Genomic DNA, 17,625 nt, shown 5'->3' with positions numbered 1-17,625 from the left:
AGCAACCATAATGTATAAATTAACTGTCAAGGCAACATTTTGCAACATTTAGACAGTAGAAGCTTGTGGGAAATCTTCTCCAGAGTCCAAGGAAAGCCATGGGACTATCCTAATCTAAAGGAGAGATTCCATCACATAATAGTTCACTGTTTTTCATGGAAGACATGTCATATGACCATCCATGAGTAGGACAAATTGAGACTCATATACTATGTATGTGTATTGACCATCCATGAAGCCTGTAGAAAGAATAGGACATAATATGAACATAAAAACATAATATTTAAATGTGTTCTTATTTTAGTTCTTATGAAGAATGTGTGACTAATGATCATACTGTAGTATTGCAAAATGTTACTAGATGTCTTGGACAGACGTGGGAAATTATCTGGTCATATGACTTTACTTCCTTAGATGATCTTCCCTTTACATTTGTCATGGTAAATGGGACTAGATTTATCATAGTGGCCTCGATTTAGGAAACTAAGCACACGCTAAATAAATATATGAACAATAGGAAAGATATCTGTTTTGCACTCAAGAGACCCTTTGTCCTGTTTATCTCGGTTCCTGTGGTCAGTTGTTTTCCATAACTAAATTTCCGCCTTGTACTGCTTGCTTTTATATCTAATTACTTGTGCAAGCGTTTTCCTCCTATAAATACATTTTGTCCTTCAAAGATGTTGTTGATGCCAACATTTTTCAAGTACTTATTTAAGATTATAAGAAAGAATCTATGTTTATATTTTTAATATGTATTCATCTATAGATCCTGATGGGGATTTAGCATTACTGATTTGACAGTGACATAGAACTTAATTTTTCATAGAAATCATAGACATTAGTAAAACTACGGTAATTCATGAGAATCCATTTCATGAAATCTGGGTTTTGGAGAAATTATTCACAAAATCTCAGTGTAGAGGATTCTGTCTTGTCAGATTCTTTTAGCAAACCTTAATCAAGAACTACAGCCATTGTGTATTTTTAGCATAACTCATTTTAATATTAACTATAGTTTGTGCTTTCTGTTTTGCCATCTGTGTAATTGGCTTTGTAGATATATAATTTAGAGATAGGGACTGGCAAGTTGTGGCAGAACAGAATTTACATTACCTGTCCTGATTTTATCTCTCACTCCACCTCTGAGCTGTCATCAAAGAGTGACAGTATCCTAACAGAAAATGAGAGATAGCTTAATGAGGAGAAACAATTATCAAAATGCTGAGGACTGGTTGTTACCAGTAATTGATAAAGAATGTGATGAAATAAGGATAATGATGCTAATCACGAGAAAAGAACTATACGATATCTAGTACTGAATGTTATGTGTATAGAACTGTACAGGATCTGGGAAAGGCTACATATCTGCTTTCAGCATGGACAAAGGTTTCTAGTGTCCTAATAGAAGAGGGAAAATATTCTGGGAAGATTTCTCAATCTGCAAATGTATTTGCAACAGGCATTTGTCTGAGGGAGGAAGGAATGCAGGACTGGAGTTTTATGTGTTTTTGCTTAAAAAGTGTTTGGACATTGGCATTTCTGAGTCACAATTTCTTTTTGTGAAGTGATATATTCTAATTGTTTTGATGCGTAAATGAGGTTTGTGTCCCTTCTGCAAAATTGCTAATGCATCAAAATACTACATATCTGCTATTGTTAGTATTTGTAGCGACTCACTTTTAAAGGAACAGGGGAATTACCTTTAAAATGCCAGCTTGATGTGTGGTACTAAGTTGCCAAAATAAGCCTACGTTGCCACTTTTTCTGTATTGTAGAGGGAGGTGCTGATCGGCTACTAAGTCAGGTGACCTTGAGTTAGAAAAGTGGTAGTGTGTGTGGACATGTCTAGGGATTCCTGATGGTCTTAATCTGTTACTGGTAGCCTTCCCCTGCCTCTTCTGGCATAATTTGGGGCGTGACATCACCAATGGGGCATGACATCACCAGAATGATATGGCACTTTGGCACTGCCAACATTGCTGATCATCACGGTTGATGCTGTAGCAGCCTCACCTGTACACACACAATTATCTATTTTATTTATTACCCCTGCCTGGGCTAGCCTTGTGTGGGAATCAAGCACTGGTCAGCGTTGATCTCTTGGCGAGAGACATGCGTGGTGATGAAGTGCAGCGTGACGTCTACGGGCGCGCTGCAGCTCCTCTCTGATATTTAGGTGAATCGCAAGATTCGTCCTGTTACGGTCATGGGTGGGGGGGAAGACAATTGGCCTCTCTTGAACCTCCCCCCCTGCAGAAGCCCAGGTTTTCTGTGTTACAAAAAGTGTTTAAAAATCATTAAACAGTACAGTAAAAATGTCTGATTCCTGCTAACATTCAAGATGCCACAGCTGCACCCACACTTTTAAACCCTCCATATTTTATATATACAGTATATACTAGGTACAAAAAGGGTGTCATACTGTTTTTGCATAATTATGGAAGCAAGATTGTGCATTTCTCTCTCTTCTGAACAGGTAGAGCTAAGGGTAGGCTCATTATTAGAGAGTCTCACAGCGCTGACATTATTTCATGATGTCATGATGATAAAAAGCCTTTCCTGTGATGGGTTACAAAAAATAAACAGTGAAAGAAGTCATGGAAGGAAAATGCCACATTCCCTATCTCCCCAGGAGGAATGTGTAAAGAACGTCTTTGTCCAAGTGAGGGTATAGGGAAGTTCAGGCTTGTTTTGTGGACAATACGCTGCTGTGATTCCAGACTGCCACATGAAAACAACAAACATCAATTTTATTTATTGAATCATCATATATATATATTTAATATGGTCATAGCATACTAGGAGGTTTCAGTATTGAAGAACTGTAGGATGCAAACTTAAGTATGAAATATGCTATGTTATATATTTGATTATTCATTTGCAGAACTATAAGCATGTATGTTTATTAAATAAAAAGACTGCAACTAATCAAAGTAAATGATTTACAAACTATTGATCGATTTTTCCAAATCTTGTTTATAGTTATAAAGTGAGCTTCAGACCAAGGTATACAACATCGTATAAGGTTGTCACAGAGTTGGAGTATAGATGTTGTCCGGGTTTTAAAGGTCAAGATTGCAAGGAAGGCCCGGATGAAAAGACTCAGCTGGTTTCTTTACAAACTCCTCAGCCTAGTGGAGGAAAAAAGGATATAGGTACGTGTATATAGGTGTGTATATGTATGTACATGTGTGTGTGTGTAGACACGATGTCAACAAAACAGAGTATTGTAGCATGCAGTGATACCTTTTTTATTGGACTAACATAAAATTTAAAAGACAGGCTGTCAAGAGTTATCCTCTCTTCATCAGGTCTGAAGCAAAGATATCACCGCATACTGCAATACTCAGTATATATATATAATAATATATATATATAATAATATAATAATAATTACAACCGGTTCCGCTGATATATTAAATGTACACCACATTAGACAACGAAAGACTGAACTGGATTGATCTTATTTACACCTGTCCAAACTATGTATAGCATGGCATTCCTACTTTGATTTAGGATGGATAGCTCTAATGTAGAAATATCTTCATATATCTAGATTAACTGTCACTGTAGTACAGATTGGGCATAAAATATGCAGTGGCTGTACATTAATTGCCGTGTCAACATAGGTTCATTATCTGCAACTTAGTTTATTTTATGTACTAATTTTACAATACATTTTATTTATAAAGCGCATGCTAGTTCGGAATGATTTCGAAAGGCAGAACAAATTTTAAATAGATAAAACCTATTGCACATACTGAGTTCCAGCTTTTTTCATGACCTTCTTACTGGAACACTGGAAAAAAACTAATGTAACATGAAGTGCAGAAGGGCCAGGAGAAGTGTTTAAATAGCCTGTATTAGGTCCTCGGGCCTTTTATTGACCTCACCATTTAGATCACATCAACTCTAATTTCAGTAACAATGCGTATATGGCAACATGCAGCATGTTCTGTACATTCCTGTACAATCAGATATTTCTGCGGCAGTCCAGTGTTCTTCCAAAGCCAGTGTTATAATCAAAACTTAGTATGTAGCAGGAGAAATAGCTAGATATTTGGTTTTATTTTTGTTTTCTGCTCCATTTGGAACGTTAACATGCCTTTCAGGCATGTTCAGGTCATTCTACCTTTCAGTTCCAATGACCTCTAGTTATACAAACACAGCACTATTTAGAGAAAAGAGCAAATTAAGACTCTGAGGGGATTTAATGAATGTGGCAAGAGTAAATCAAACTGCTGTCCAGAAAAAGTGAATTAATCAACATTAACTGTGCCCAAGATAAAGTATAAACAGACTTTTAAAAATAATTACTTAGTTGCATTAAAATAATCTGTACAATAAAGCCAATATTCAATAATTTTTGGCAGTCTTATTATAATTCCTAATTCAATTGATATTTACTCTCAGGTGACTTTAATAACACATAAAGATGTTCTAGTGTCACAGTACATAAAATTGGTTTTAAAAATAAGATATTACACACGACATAACAAGTAGTGCATAACATTGGATTCATAGGGGGCGTAACACTGTCCAGCAGCCTCTCACCCGCCCACACAACACACTATCCAGCAGCCACACACCGTGCAACACATTATCCAGCAGCCGCTCATTCCACACTACACACTATCCAGCATCCACTCACCCCCCCCCACGCAACACGCTATCCAGCAGTGCTCACCCCTTCCACAATACACCCTCCACAACACACACATTATCCAACGGAAACTTACCATGTAAGTATTAGGCAGTCCAGAGACATACCATGAATGATCAGTTTGTAATTTTGACTTGTAATGCTGGTATATAGCATAAATACATTTTAACTAAGACATATTTCATTTCCCAATAGGAATAACTGGACCGCAGAAAAAAACTCAAGATCAGGAATTTCAGGAATTAAATGAAGCACAGGGGAAAAAAATTCAGTTTCTTGAAGATGAAATGCTTCGCCTCACACAGACAGTGATCGATTTACAAACCTCTATGGCGGGAGTAAATGAAAATTTGAAAGTCACTGTTCAAGAGGATGCAAGTAAGATTATATCATCATGGCTTAACAATCTACAACCTACCGCCAGTGCTACTGGAGGTAAGACAGAAACAATCTATTTACCTGGATTTTCTGAAAGTACTGAAAAAGATGATGGAGTGAGAGACATACTCTCCGAATTATCAAATGCCAAAGAAGAACTGAAAAGCAAAACTGATATGATAGACGAATTAAACAGAAAAATTAACACATACGAGGAACGTTTAATTGAGCTACAGGAAACTTTGCGTCAGCCTGAGGCAACAATGTCTAGTGCCAATGATATAGACAATAAAATCGAGTCATTGAGAGAAGAAATTCTAGAAGGAATGGATCGTAAAATGGCAGATCTTAAAAATTCTTGTGATTATAAATTAATTAACGTTCAGCAGCAGTGTGAGGATCATGAGACCAGTTGTTTAGGAGTAATAGAGCTTCTCAGGGAGAAGGAAACTGCACTTAAGAATGAAATAAATGAACTCAGGTCTCAACTTCAGTTGCAACCCAACAGTCCAGGCTGCTGCAAGAATAGTGATTTTGATAAAAAGTTGAATCATTTAGATGAAAAGATTGATAAGGTTGCTGAAGCCAACAAGATACTTAACATTAGGTTAGACAATGAAGTAGCCCGGCTAAACAACGTCAACCCAGACAATATGTTTGAAGAAAGATTAAATGAGGTAGAATTTAAGATAAATGTGACTGAAAAAAATGCTGAAGAGCATTGTTTTTATATTGAGGAAACCTTGAGGGGTTTGATTTCATCTAATCATGATGAAATTAAGGATTTAATAGATAGAAAAGTTGCTCCACTAGAAGACAGATTTGAAAGTGTTTTACTGGAGATTACCAACACTTCTTCAGCTGACGGAACACATTTTGGTCATAATCTTGCTGAACAACAAGAGGAACTACATTCCCTCAAATTTGCGATTCAGCAGATTGAGGGTCAACTGCAGTCCCTGTTAGAGGAAAAAGAAGGTGATCAGGGCACAGATGACAGACATGGTATCAATTACCAAATTTTCCTTCAGAGAGAAAATGACAATGCAATACTTCTCAAATCTTTAAATGATACAGTGAATGAAAAATTTGAACTAATCCAAAATAACAAGCTAGGAATTGAAACCTTGAATACAAATCTTAATTTTCTAAGATATAGTCTAAACAAAATTGAAGATGATGTAAACGTTTTAAATAATGAGATGATCCTGTTAAATGACCAGCTGATAGAAGTAAACTCGACTGCACGAAACACAAATACTGGTCTTTCTTCAAAAGTAGACGAACTAAGAAGACTCTTTAACCATACCTCATACTCTGTCTCCAATGACAAATGCTGCAAGAGTCTCCAGGACAAGTTTGAACTACTGAATGGCAGAGTGACAGCTGACAAAGGGAAGTGCCCAGATCATACTCAGGGAATTCGAACGGAGATTTCTAAAGTTGATGCAAGAGTTTCAAAGTTGGAAAACGTTTGTGGAAGGCTGGATACTATCTCTGGCAGTTTGCAGAGGATTAAAGATGGTCTAAACAAACATGTTACCAGTCTGTGGAACTGTATACATAGCATAAATGGGACAATAAAATCTCATACAAATGACATTTATGGCCTCAAGAATTCCGTCCAGGTGTTCAACAGTCAAGTCATCAAAATCACTTCTGATCTTCAAGATCTCCTTAAGAGTCAGCCTGGAGCGGGTAAGTGTACGAATCAGTAAAATAAAATTACATATCTACTTGAGTTGATAGTATCAAACATCACTGTTTTGACTTGTTCCAAGGCGTAAGTAGTGTTCATAGTAGCTTATTTGTGACATATCTTGTAACAATGCGTATTGCAAAGCAATAGTTAATGATTTAGTGGTCTGTTTTTGATAATTGAGTTTTGTTTTATTGATGTGCTGATTTATTCCTTCCTTTTCTTTTCTGGCCAAACATAAAAATGTCTACAAAAATAGAATAGGGAAAATCACATGAACTTTCTTTGTAGAATATTAACCTAATGTTCGCCTAGTACAGTGCTGTAATAGAAACAATACACACAACATATTCGAAATATACATGGTGTACATGCAATAGCAAATTTATTTGGATTTATGCATGCAATTGAAATACAAAACAAGCAGAAATTGTACATACCTCTCAAATGCAGAGGGCAGACATCCTGGGGACACCTTAACATTTTAGGCTGTATGGCTTTTATCAGGCTTTCGAGAAATGCTACTATGAATTAAAATTAATAGCTGAAGATGGGCAGGACCTCAATGCAAATTTGAATACAAATTAAATGTTGCTAACTAGCACAAAGCCTTACGCAACACCTCATTCATTCAACCAGAATACTATGCTTTTGCCTAGTGATTTTAGTGACTTTAGACTCCTAATTTAATTTGACATGTGTCCTATAACTTGCACTGCTCTCAAAACCTGCAATCTTTGGATATATGCAAATTACATTATATACGGTAGTAGGTTTGCTGTAAACCACCATGATGCTTATTTAATAGATCACAGATAAAGTAGCAAGAGTGGAGTCATAATCTTTTTATATGTCTCTAGCATTTGTTTTATGACGTAATTGTTTAGTGCTGTGGATGAAAAAGAATGAGGGGAAACATTGACAAAATATGTGATGGTTACTTTTGGAAGTATGTATAGCTCAGCAGTTGTGGTTGATTTCAGTGATAGTGTTTTCCTGCCACGGATTGGTTGCTTCAAGCAGCCAGTTAGCGGTGTGACTCACTCTGGAGCTGTAGCTTCTCCCTATGGTTAGTGTTTTTTTGCAAACTTATAAAGAATGTGTAGTAAAGTACTAGTAATTTACGTTAATATACATCCTCCTTTTTGGTGCAGCTGTCTGTGACAATAAACTGTCCCTTTAAGCAGTATATTGACACCGATGGAATTCATATTAAGGCTTAGGGGGATTCCATCTCAGCAGTTGCCATAACTAAATACCTTTATTAAAAACTACCTTTTGAACTTTTTGTTTCTCAAATCAGTGTGATTTGAAGATATTTATTTTAAAAGTTATGGGCTGAGATTGGTCACAGCGGAGCCAGCATTTTGCACACGTCCCCTTACAAAAGGCTGCCTGAACCAATCAACAGCAATCAGCAACTTAACAACAGGAACGAGAATAGGCGTAACAATCATGCAGAATCATGATCATTCAAAGAACACAAACTTTAGATGCCTTTCCTTGTGGTGAAGGATTTAATGTTTTTATGTTGCTTATTTTAATCTGTAAATAACATCACACAGTTTTATTTCATTAATGTAGGATTGACAGAACCACTTTAAGTCATTTGTGGTCTGTTAAAATATGCTTAATGCTTCCCCCTGAGGCTACAAAAGTATAGCATGGTCATGGTTAAGAACATAAGGGGACACCTTGTAAGGCAATCCCAATATTCAAGATGTGCTCAAAATGTTAATTTGTCCATATGGATGAAGCCACTAATCTGGTAACAACATATGTGCCTGTACAGCATACACATCCTGAGGCCAAATTTAATATAGATTTGATATTAAATATATTCAATCATCTGTTTTTGTCTTTCTAATCTAGGGAAGGAGGTTGATGATACCCAACAAAAGGTTATACCTCCACCACCACCTCCAAGAACACCCCAAAAGCCAGTCATCCCTCAGGTCCCACAGAAACCTGTTGTACCACAAACCCCTATAGAGCCTGCGCCACCAAAAGCACCAGAGCAGCCACTTAAACCTCAAGTACCTCAGCAACCATCCTACCCCAAACCAAGACCTGAACCATCTCAACCAGTAGCTCCTTTGTTGCCAGGAACAGTCATCACACTCCCACTTCCTGGTAACAATGGGATCATACTAGAGACTGGTGAAGCTGGACCTCCAGGAAAAATACTGAAATCAGAATCAGGTCGACCTCAAGGGGTGGATGGACAGCAAGACATGCCAATTTCAACTGGGTTCGCTGGTGCACCAGGTAAGAGGACTGAACAATCTAATTATAAAGATGTAGTGTCTAATATTCATATGTTTCATGCCTCACAAGTTCCATATTGCAAGCACATTCAAATATTAATATGTTTTTGTTATTATTAGTGACACATACAGCGAGAGTAGGTAATAGTAGTGTCTTTCCTTAACAGATGACTTTAATAAATTCTGGACCCTAGTTCAGAGCAATTATCTGCCTATTGTAGGTCACGCTACAATATTGAAGAGTGCATTTTCTGGAGATTTTTAAGCTGTGGAAATGACCCACAGTTTTATCAGTGCAGATTCTGTTGTAAGGAGATGGCACACTAATACTTTGATCTTCTCCTTCTCTTTTACCATTATCTGACTTTCTCACTTTTGCGTTTCTCTTCTCTATCCTTTGTCCTGTTTCTCTTTTTGATATGATGGCTGAAAGCTAGCTTATAATTGTTATGTTTTTTTTTTTAAATCAGAAGGCATAGAATGATTCACCGGAATCTTTATTTATGTGCCCTGTTTCCCAACCCCACAACTCAATTCCTTTTCGTGAGATGCAGCTCTGGAACTGTAGCATTTTGAGAAGTTATTTTTTTTTATACCAAAGACCAAAGTTTGGTGAGGCTGTTAGGAGCAGTTCCGTTTGGTTGTTGCAGTAAATACAATAAAAAATACATAAATAAAGAAAAAAATTATTAACAACTGAATTTATTTCCTTGTTTTGCAGGATACCCCAAACCTACAGCAGACTCCAAAGGTAATTAATAATAAATTTTTCTGCAGAGGAATAATCACAATGGCAAGCTCCTTACCTACTTTTAGGCTAGTTCCAAATAAAAATAAATATAAAAGAACTACACTGTAATTTATTACAGTTATAAGACAGTAGGCTTCTGGATAAACTGTGATACGCTATTTCCATCAGCTTGGGCAGGAATGTTATACCTTACTCTCCAAGTTTTCATTCACAGAGTTTCTACACTGTGCTTTATATAATTTTCCTTATTTCAAAAAAGTCAAATATTTATGATGTTCCTAATTATTTTATTTAATTTATTGGAATTTATATCATTCTCATTACCCATTAGCCATGGTATATCAGTGATGCGGGAAGGAGCCTAACTGCCAATTTAGTGTTTTCCCCTTTTGAAGTACAATTGGAAATGAGTTTATTGGGTGGGGGTTTCTTGATTAAGAACAACAGCTAATATTTCTGATTAACGAGATTGACTTGTGTTACGGCCTCTGTGACGATCGATGTACCATACAGAATTTTAGTTTTGTTTAAAATACAACTTCATTGATACCATGATTTATACATCTAAAGCTTATATACTTTATTTTTGTTTAAATAATTTTCTCACATATTTTCCTTTTCAGAGCTTCCAAACATACACATATTTTCAGAGTCACAAGGTAACATTTGTTTTAATATCGTGATATTTGATTTACTGACATATCTGTAGATTCATGAAACTGTATGGATTGGTTCAATAGCTACTGTTACTGTATGTTACCAATATCAGACTGCTACATACACTGCCAAGTGCGTACCAATGGGGATATTATCCCATAAGAACACAAGGAGGCTAAAAATGTGTGAAGAATCACCCAGCGGAAGTGCTACAGACTCAAATTCTGTTTAAAACATCAATTTGGATAAACAAAGTACTATAATGAGTATAATACACTTAGAAGTGCAGTAATTTCAGTTAATACTACAAATCATTATTGCATCTGAACCCAATAACTGAGCAGAAATGTAGCGCAGCATGAAATATTCCAGTTGTCATCATATCAGACCCCAAAGACAGCACTGACGAACTTCCCTTAACAAACATTCTTGCTTTAGACCATGTGTTTTCAGGGTTTTCCTTCATAAGGAACCTGGCTCAGTGTGCATCAATGTGTTAAAACAGGCCATATGGAAATCATGTAGTGAGGTCGCTATTGGTGGTTAACGTAAAGGCTTCAGGGCATAAAGATTTTACAGGTTCCTGGAGAGTTCAACAGTCCTGAAGTTAAGCTAAGCAGACATGCTACATTTTTAAACATATATGTAGATGTATGTAGCGTTACATTCTACCAGCAGCTCACAAGGTTTTAATATGAATATAAACATTTTTCGTGTTGGGGGATTTCCGATCCGATTTCTAAACATGAGCCCCTTCACTCGTATGTTACATGAAACACTACTAACCTAGTTCATAATCATAGCTGGAGTATTTTTATTTTATATATTTACATCATTTCCTATATTTCTACATTTAAAAAAAATTGCATTGACAGCCATAAAAGTGCTTTATAACTTCTGGTTTGCTTATGTTGCCTTGTTACTGGCACTTAGTAATCTGTATTTTGTCCTGCTTTTAGGAGCCACTTTGTCAACTCCTCTAATATCTTTTTCTGCTGGACTGATTGAACATCCAAATACTTATGATGTTGGAGTTATTCATTTTAACAAGGTCTTGGTTAATGATGGGGAACACTATAATCCTCTAACAGGTAACGTTCCAATACAGACGTTTTGTAAGTAGAGATAAATCATTTTCTGTATGACATGGTATAATTGCACTTGTAGCTTATCCTCTGTGTCCGGGTTCTTCTAACTAGAACAACTTAGAACTTGATTAAAAGTCCAGTATCAGTTCTCTGAAAACTTATTTTTTCTTGCAGTCTGTTGCCTATGTATGTAGTACCAAAGAAAAAATTATTCAACTGAAAATAATTAATGACTTGTATATCAAGAGTTCTATAATGTGAAAAAAACTAGTTTCATATCGAAAGTTCTAAAAGAAAGAACATCTCATTAGGACGTTTTTAATAACTCATCTCTCTATATAAGCTATACTATATCCACAGATGTATGAACATCCCGGTGCTATCTAAAAGGAGGATATTAAGAATGCATTCTTAGCATCTATAATATTATGTCTTTTTTGCAGTTATCTGGATAAATTCAATTACAGATACCTTTGAAAATTTGAACTTTATGACTCTATACAGATTTTTCAGCCTTACTTTGTAAATATGACACTGAAGTGTAAAGTTTAAATTGGAGCTCTCTTTAATGTGGGGCAAAAAGGGGAGCTGCCCTGGGCCCAGACCTATAGCAACTGTTCCTTGGCTTCTGAAAATAGAAGTCTGTGCAGCCACCAGCACAGATCTCTCAACTGGAACTGTCTTCTATCATGGCCTGCACATCCCCTGGTGGACTGCAGAGCAACATGATATATTCTGGTGACCAGGAAGAATTAAGCACCAAGAGGTTTCTGTGCTGGTGGCTGTACCGTCATACCCCTCCATTGCTCAGATACAATTGGGCTGGGGGAAAGCTTAATGTATGTTCACTGTATGTTCACTTTAGCCTCCCCAGCTCATCCAGTCGGGTGACTCGCAGAAGGAAAATGACTTGTTTTGTAGTTTGTGCTGAGAGTGCCTTATCAAAAATTAAAACATTTTTGGGTCTCTTGGTGTGGAAATCCTTTTTAAAAGGTCTTAGCACTTTCAGTGATTCTGCACCACATCAAATCTCTTCAATAAACAGTTGTTTTACATCTGGACCTAATGAGTAAATCCTGTTTTATATGACAAGCTTCTTGGTACACCTCCTGCAAAGTTAAGAGCATATAAAAGTTCCTGGAAGTTTTTAACGTCAGTAGCGTATCAAATAGTTGTCACTCATTTGCCGTTCCTAATGTTACTTTTGAGGCCCATAAATGGGAGTGTTTTCCTGTGGACTCACATTTGGGAGAGAAAGATTCCATTGCATAATCGTAAGGCTTTCTTACCTCATCTACTGTGAAGTAGGAGTTCACCATCCTGGAACACTTAACAGGACATTAGAACATGAGTCATTGATTATTCCGCTGCATTCCAGTTTACAGTTTCTTTGCCCAGTATGTACTTTTTCTTGATTGTTTGGATACACGTCAGGCTCTGTACTTATATGTATTATTCAAGTTTGGGCACATACAAAACAGCTGTATGTATGACCTGCTATTAAGCTAAATGTTGTATCCAAAGCGTGACGTACAGTATATGACGCAAAAAAGCTAAAGTTGAGTCTTACCTACTAGTAGACCACAGAAGGTTTGGTTACCTAATTTCTGATACTGACCTTTCAGGAGCCAGCGTTACAGATGAAACAGATTAATTTATCTTTGAAATGTAACCATTTAAGGAACTTTTCAATTAAAACAATCAGTTTGTGAATTCATTTTAGCTCCTCTTGCCATCCGTTTGTAGACAGAATATAACCCTCATGGGCCTCCGTTTTCTAGAACATGTTTTTGTCAAGTCAAAAAGTTTGTTTTTTTCCTTTTAATTTGCTTAGTCGCATGCAAAACACCCAAGGAAACAAAGAAACAGTCATAATAAGCTTCTGCGCATTTCTATTTATGTGACAGTTTCCACAAGATGGATCACAGGATTAAAGAATCAGTTACAAAACGAATTGTGTTATTACTAATCCCTTCATGACCAGATATATTTAGCAGCCACAATCTCCAAAGACTAGAGCTTTTGTGTTATCTTTATTTCCCACACTTTGTCTTAACGTTATTACAGAGTGTTATTACAGAATGTTTATTCTATTGTTTACCACAAGGCAGGATTTTAAGGAGCCAGGCTGCTTGTCTAGTCTGGACCACCATGGCATGGAACATCATTTTGGATGCACTCATTAATGGTCTGGATTATGTACAATCATTATGCATTGTTTTGGTGCTTTTGCTGTTATTAAAGCCATGCAGAGTTAATATTTAAAGTTAATATTTACCTTAAAAGGGATACTTAACTTTACACCACTATTCTTGGCTACTATTGAGAAAGCTTAACATTGACCTGGAAGTCACATTGTTTATTTCTTGTATCAACGGCTCAAATAATAATTTTAATTTGATTACACATTTTGCAGAACACATGATTAAATCAGATACGCTAAGTAATAATTCCTAGAATAAATCATTGCTGAAATGTTTATATTTGTATGGTGAAATATGTACATTAATTGTAGTGAATCACAAAGATTTGACTATGCATTATTATGCATGGAGTTTGGCCCTCTATGATGCAGTTATATTGAAATTTCCAACTTACCTGTTAACTCATAGTTTAATTTTACTTGGGAAGGGTAGTGTCCTGTAGATGCATATTTTTATCAGTTTTTGCAGTGTATACCGAGTCTGGTAGTAATTGTAGTAACAGAGTTTTCTTCGTATGGCTCTGTTGCAGACACATTATTTAACTTGTAAGAATCTGTTGTCCTAAGAACTTGAAATCACAAGATGTGAAACAGGACTTTATTTAATTCCTCACTGAATGAAGGTCTTGTTCATATGATATGGTGTAAACAACATCAAAACAGATATAGTAGACTATACTAAATCCATTTTTGTTTGAAGATTCATATTTGTTGAGTAGCATATTCTATTCTGTATTAGAAAAAATAGTACAGCAATGACGAAAAGAATGCTGCAGGAAACCAACTAGAATATGTAAACTTATAGCTCTCATGAATGCTATCTTCTACAAACCATTCCCAGAAACTATCTCAATGTGAAGAAATGGATGGTAGCATAGCACCTACCATGCAGGGTCTGAGCCAATGTAGACTAGTCTTTTCTGTCGGTCCATTATTATTATTACTACCGTATTTGCTTGATTATAAGACGACCCCCCCAAATCTGAATATTAATTTAGGAAAAAAAGAAAAAGCCTGAATATAAGACGACCCTATAGGAAAAGAGTTTTACCAGTAAATGTTAATTCATGTAAACTATTTTTTTAATAAAAGCTATGATTGAGAAAAATATTTTGGTTTTATTTCCTTCTATTTTCCAACCTGCCCTCCCAGTTATGCACATCTGCCCCAGAAATGCCTTATACCCCCTATATGCCACTGTGCCCCATGATATGCCTTTTAACCCTATATGCCACTGTGCCCCATGATATGCCTTTTGACCCCCTATGTGCCACTCTGCCTCCAGGAATGCCTTATACCCCTATATGCCACTCTGGCATTAAGGGGGTTAAAAGGCATATTAACGGGGCAGAGTGGCATATAGGGAGGTGTAAGGCATTTCAGAAGGCAGAGTGGCGTATAGAGAGTTAAAAAGGAATTTTTGGAGGTAAAGTGGCATTAAGGGGGTTAAAAGGCATTTCATAGAGCACTCTGCCTCCAGAAATGCCTTATGCCCCCATTTAACACATCCCCCCCAACTTACCGGTGCTTCTGACTCCCCTGTCATGTAGCTGGGGGCAGCGTGCAGATGTCTACGCGATTCGCGTAGACAACTTACGCTGCAGCCGGAAGGAGGTGTGGCTAGCAGCGGGATTGTCTGCGTCCATCGCGCAGACCTTCCCCGGCTGTCACCGGTGCGGGGAACTCTGATCTCTGACAGCCAGGGAAGGTCTACACACCGGGGACTCAGAAGCACAGGTAAGTGGGGCGGGGAGGGGGGGGGGACAGGAGGATCCAGGTCCCCTGCAGCTGCGGGGGATCTGGATCTTAGTCGTCTCATAGTGAGACCTATTTGAGGTCTGATTATAAGACGACTCCGATTATAAGACGAGGGGTATTTTTCAGAGCATTTGCTCTAAAACAAACCTCGTCTTATAATCGAGCAAATACGGTATTAACTTTTATTTATATACCGCTAACAATCTACGCAGTGCTTAATACAAGACATATATACAAGGGATATGACAAGACTAGAACTGACAGACTCAGAGAAACCGACACATTAGGTAAAAAGGGCCCTGCTTGCAAGCTTACAATCTAGAGGGGATGTGGTGTAGAAAGACACAAGGTATAGAGAAAAGGGAGGATTGAGAGCTTTAGTCCATGGGAAGAACATAGAAATCAAATATTGTAGTATTTTGTTATAGGGGCCAAAATGTATTGTGGAGAAATACCATGCAGGTCTTTGTATGTTAGTGTGAGCAGCATTTTGGATAGATAGCAGGGGAGAGAGTAGAGACAAGGTAATATAAAAGGGTGTTGCAATAGTCGAAGTGAGAGATAATGCGGGAATGAACTAGGTTTTTGTGGCCCCTTGGGTGAGAAAAGGGTGGATGTGAGCAGAGAGTTGACAGGTTGAGAGTTTAGTGAACAAGCTCCAATGTGTTTGGATCACTAGCGCATGAAATATGGCTGCTGTCTATGGAGTGTGCAACATAAACAAACACAGCTGCACAATGGCCCATTATATGGCAGTTGCCTGTGGACTAAGAATGACCCTGCTATAACCGTACATGGACTTGTCCTATATGCAGGATAGTCCGCCTATACCATACATTTTCCCTTACTGCATTAAACTCTACTACTTCCATTGATCTACCATCGTCTCAGTGCAAGCAGTAAACTGTTCAAGTGATTTTTCTGTAACGTAGACCATGTATATTGTAATTTAAAGTTGCCATGTCAGTTATGACTAACCCCTTTTTTTCTTATTCCCAAAAGGTATTTTTACAGCTCCCATCGAAGGGCGTTACATGATCACGGCGGTCCTCACTTCTGCGCAAAATATTCATGTAGAAGCTGTTTTGTCGGTGTCCAATGTCAGTGTAGCACAGATGGACACATCTGGTTACAGAAAAGAGCTTCTGGAATATCACAGAATCGGCTCTAGGCAAACGTGTGGAGGAGTGGGAACTTTCAATCTCATTCTGCACCTGAAGGTTGGCGACGAAGTCAGCATCGTGCTAACAGGAGGCAAACTTGCCCAATCAGACTCTGATGAGATGTACTCTACTTTTAGTGGCATCTTTTTATATCCATATTCTTCTGAGAGCTAACACACTGTTTAACAAAGACATTCACGAATGATGCTATGCAATTCATGTTGGAGCGTTAATATATATGATTTACCTATATATATATTTCTTTTGTGAACGGGTATAGGATTTAATTTGTACCCGCTAATATTCTCACTATGCTAAAATGCTTTCAGGTCATTTTCACCTTTGTTTTTTATAATAATTATCTTGAGCACTGCTCTTAGTTTAGGAAAAACATTATTTTTTATCACAGATCTCTTTTGTTAGTAGGCTATGGAAATTGATGTCATCCTGTGTTTGTAATCTCAGGATCCATACTTTGATATTTTTATGGATTTTATTTTTTTGCCATTATTTAATTTTAGGATTCCATTTGACTAATGATTTCCAAAAAAAACAGCTATTTAAAAATGTTTTCTATAGCTTTGTGAAGTGGTTTTGAAAAATCCTTTTGTGAAACTTTTTTTTATATAATGATCCCAGGCATTGCTGTTATTTTTGCAAACAGTTATTATTTTTACCGATAAAAATGAATATCCAGAATTGTATTTTCCCCTGTTTTTGCTTTTCGTGGGTCCAAATTGAATTTTTGGTATGTGTTTTACATTTATCACCTTTTAATGTTGGTGCATTGAAGTAACTATATATATATATATATATATTTTTTTTTTTTTTTTTTTTCCACAGCTATGTATACCGTGCCTTTTAATTCAGTGTTGTTTCTCTCAGAAAGCTGTCAGATACCCCCGGACAGCTGCACATACTGGGCAAGCAGATTCCGACTTGACATGATCGCACAGACACTGGCCCATATTATATCTTCTTTTGCATATATCTGG

At 37.0% G+C, this 17,625-nt stretch overlaps 1 protein-coding gene across 1 annotated transcript in view; it reads left to right on the top strand.

Annotated features, from left to right (window-relative positions):
• Positions 1-17,404, top strand: part of EMILIN2 (elastin microfibril interfacer 2) — a 30,947-nt gene extending 13,543 nt beyond the window's left edge. The window contains exons 3-9 of the mRNA XM_053467880.1: positions 2,986-3,158; positions 4,862-6,742; positions 8,616-9,011; positions 9,732-9,761; positions 10,385-10,420; positions 11,378-11,509; positions 16,470-17,404. Of these exons, the coding sequence (XP_053323855.1) occupies positions 2,986-3,158; positions 4,862-6,742; positions 8,616-9,011; positions 9,732-9,761; positions 10,385-10,420; positions 11,378-11,509; positions 16,470-16,804 (2,983 nt within the window). The 3' untranslated portion in view covers positions 16,805-17,404. The remainder of the gene's footprint in view (positions 1-2,985; positions 3,159-4,861; positions 6,743-8,615; positions 9,012-9,731; positions 9,762-10,384; positions 10,421-11,377; positions 11,510-16,469) is intronic.
• Positions 17,405-17,625: the final 221 nt, after the last annotated feature.

This window comes from Spea bombifrons, chromosome 5 (assembly GCF_027358695.1).
Source record: "Spea bombifrons isolate aSpeBom1 chromosome 5, aSpeBom1.2.pri, whole genome shotgun sequence".
Classification (NCBI taxonomy): Eukaryota; Metazoa; Chordata; class Amphibia; order Anura; family Pelobatidae; genus Spea; species Spea bombifrons.
Note: the sequence above shows the minus strand (reverse complement) of the source record. Positions and strands in the feature narration are given on the sequence as shown.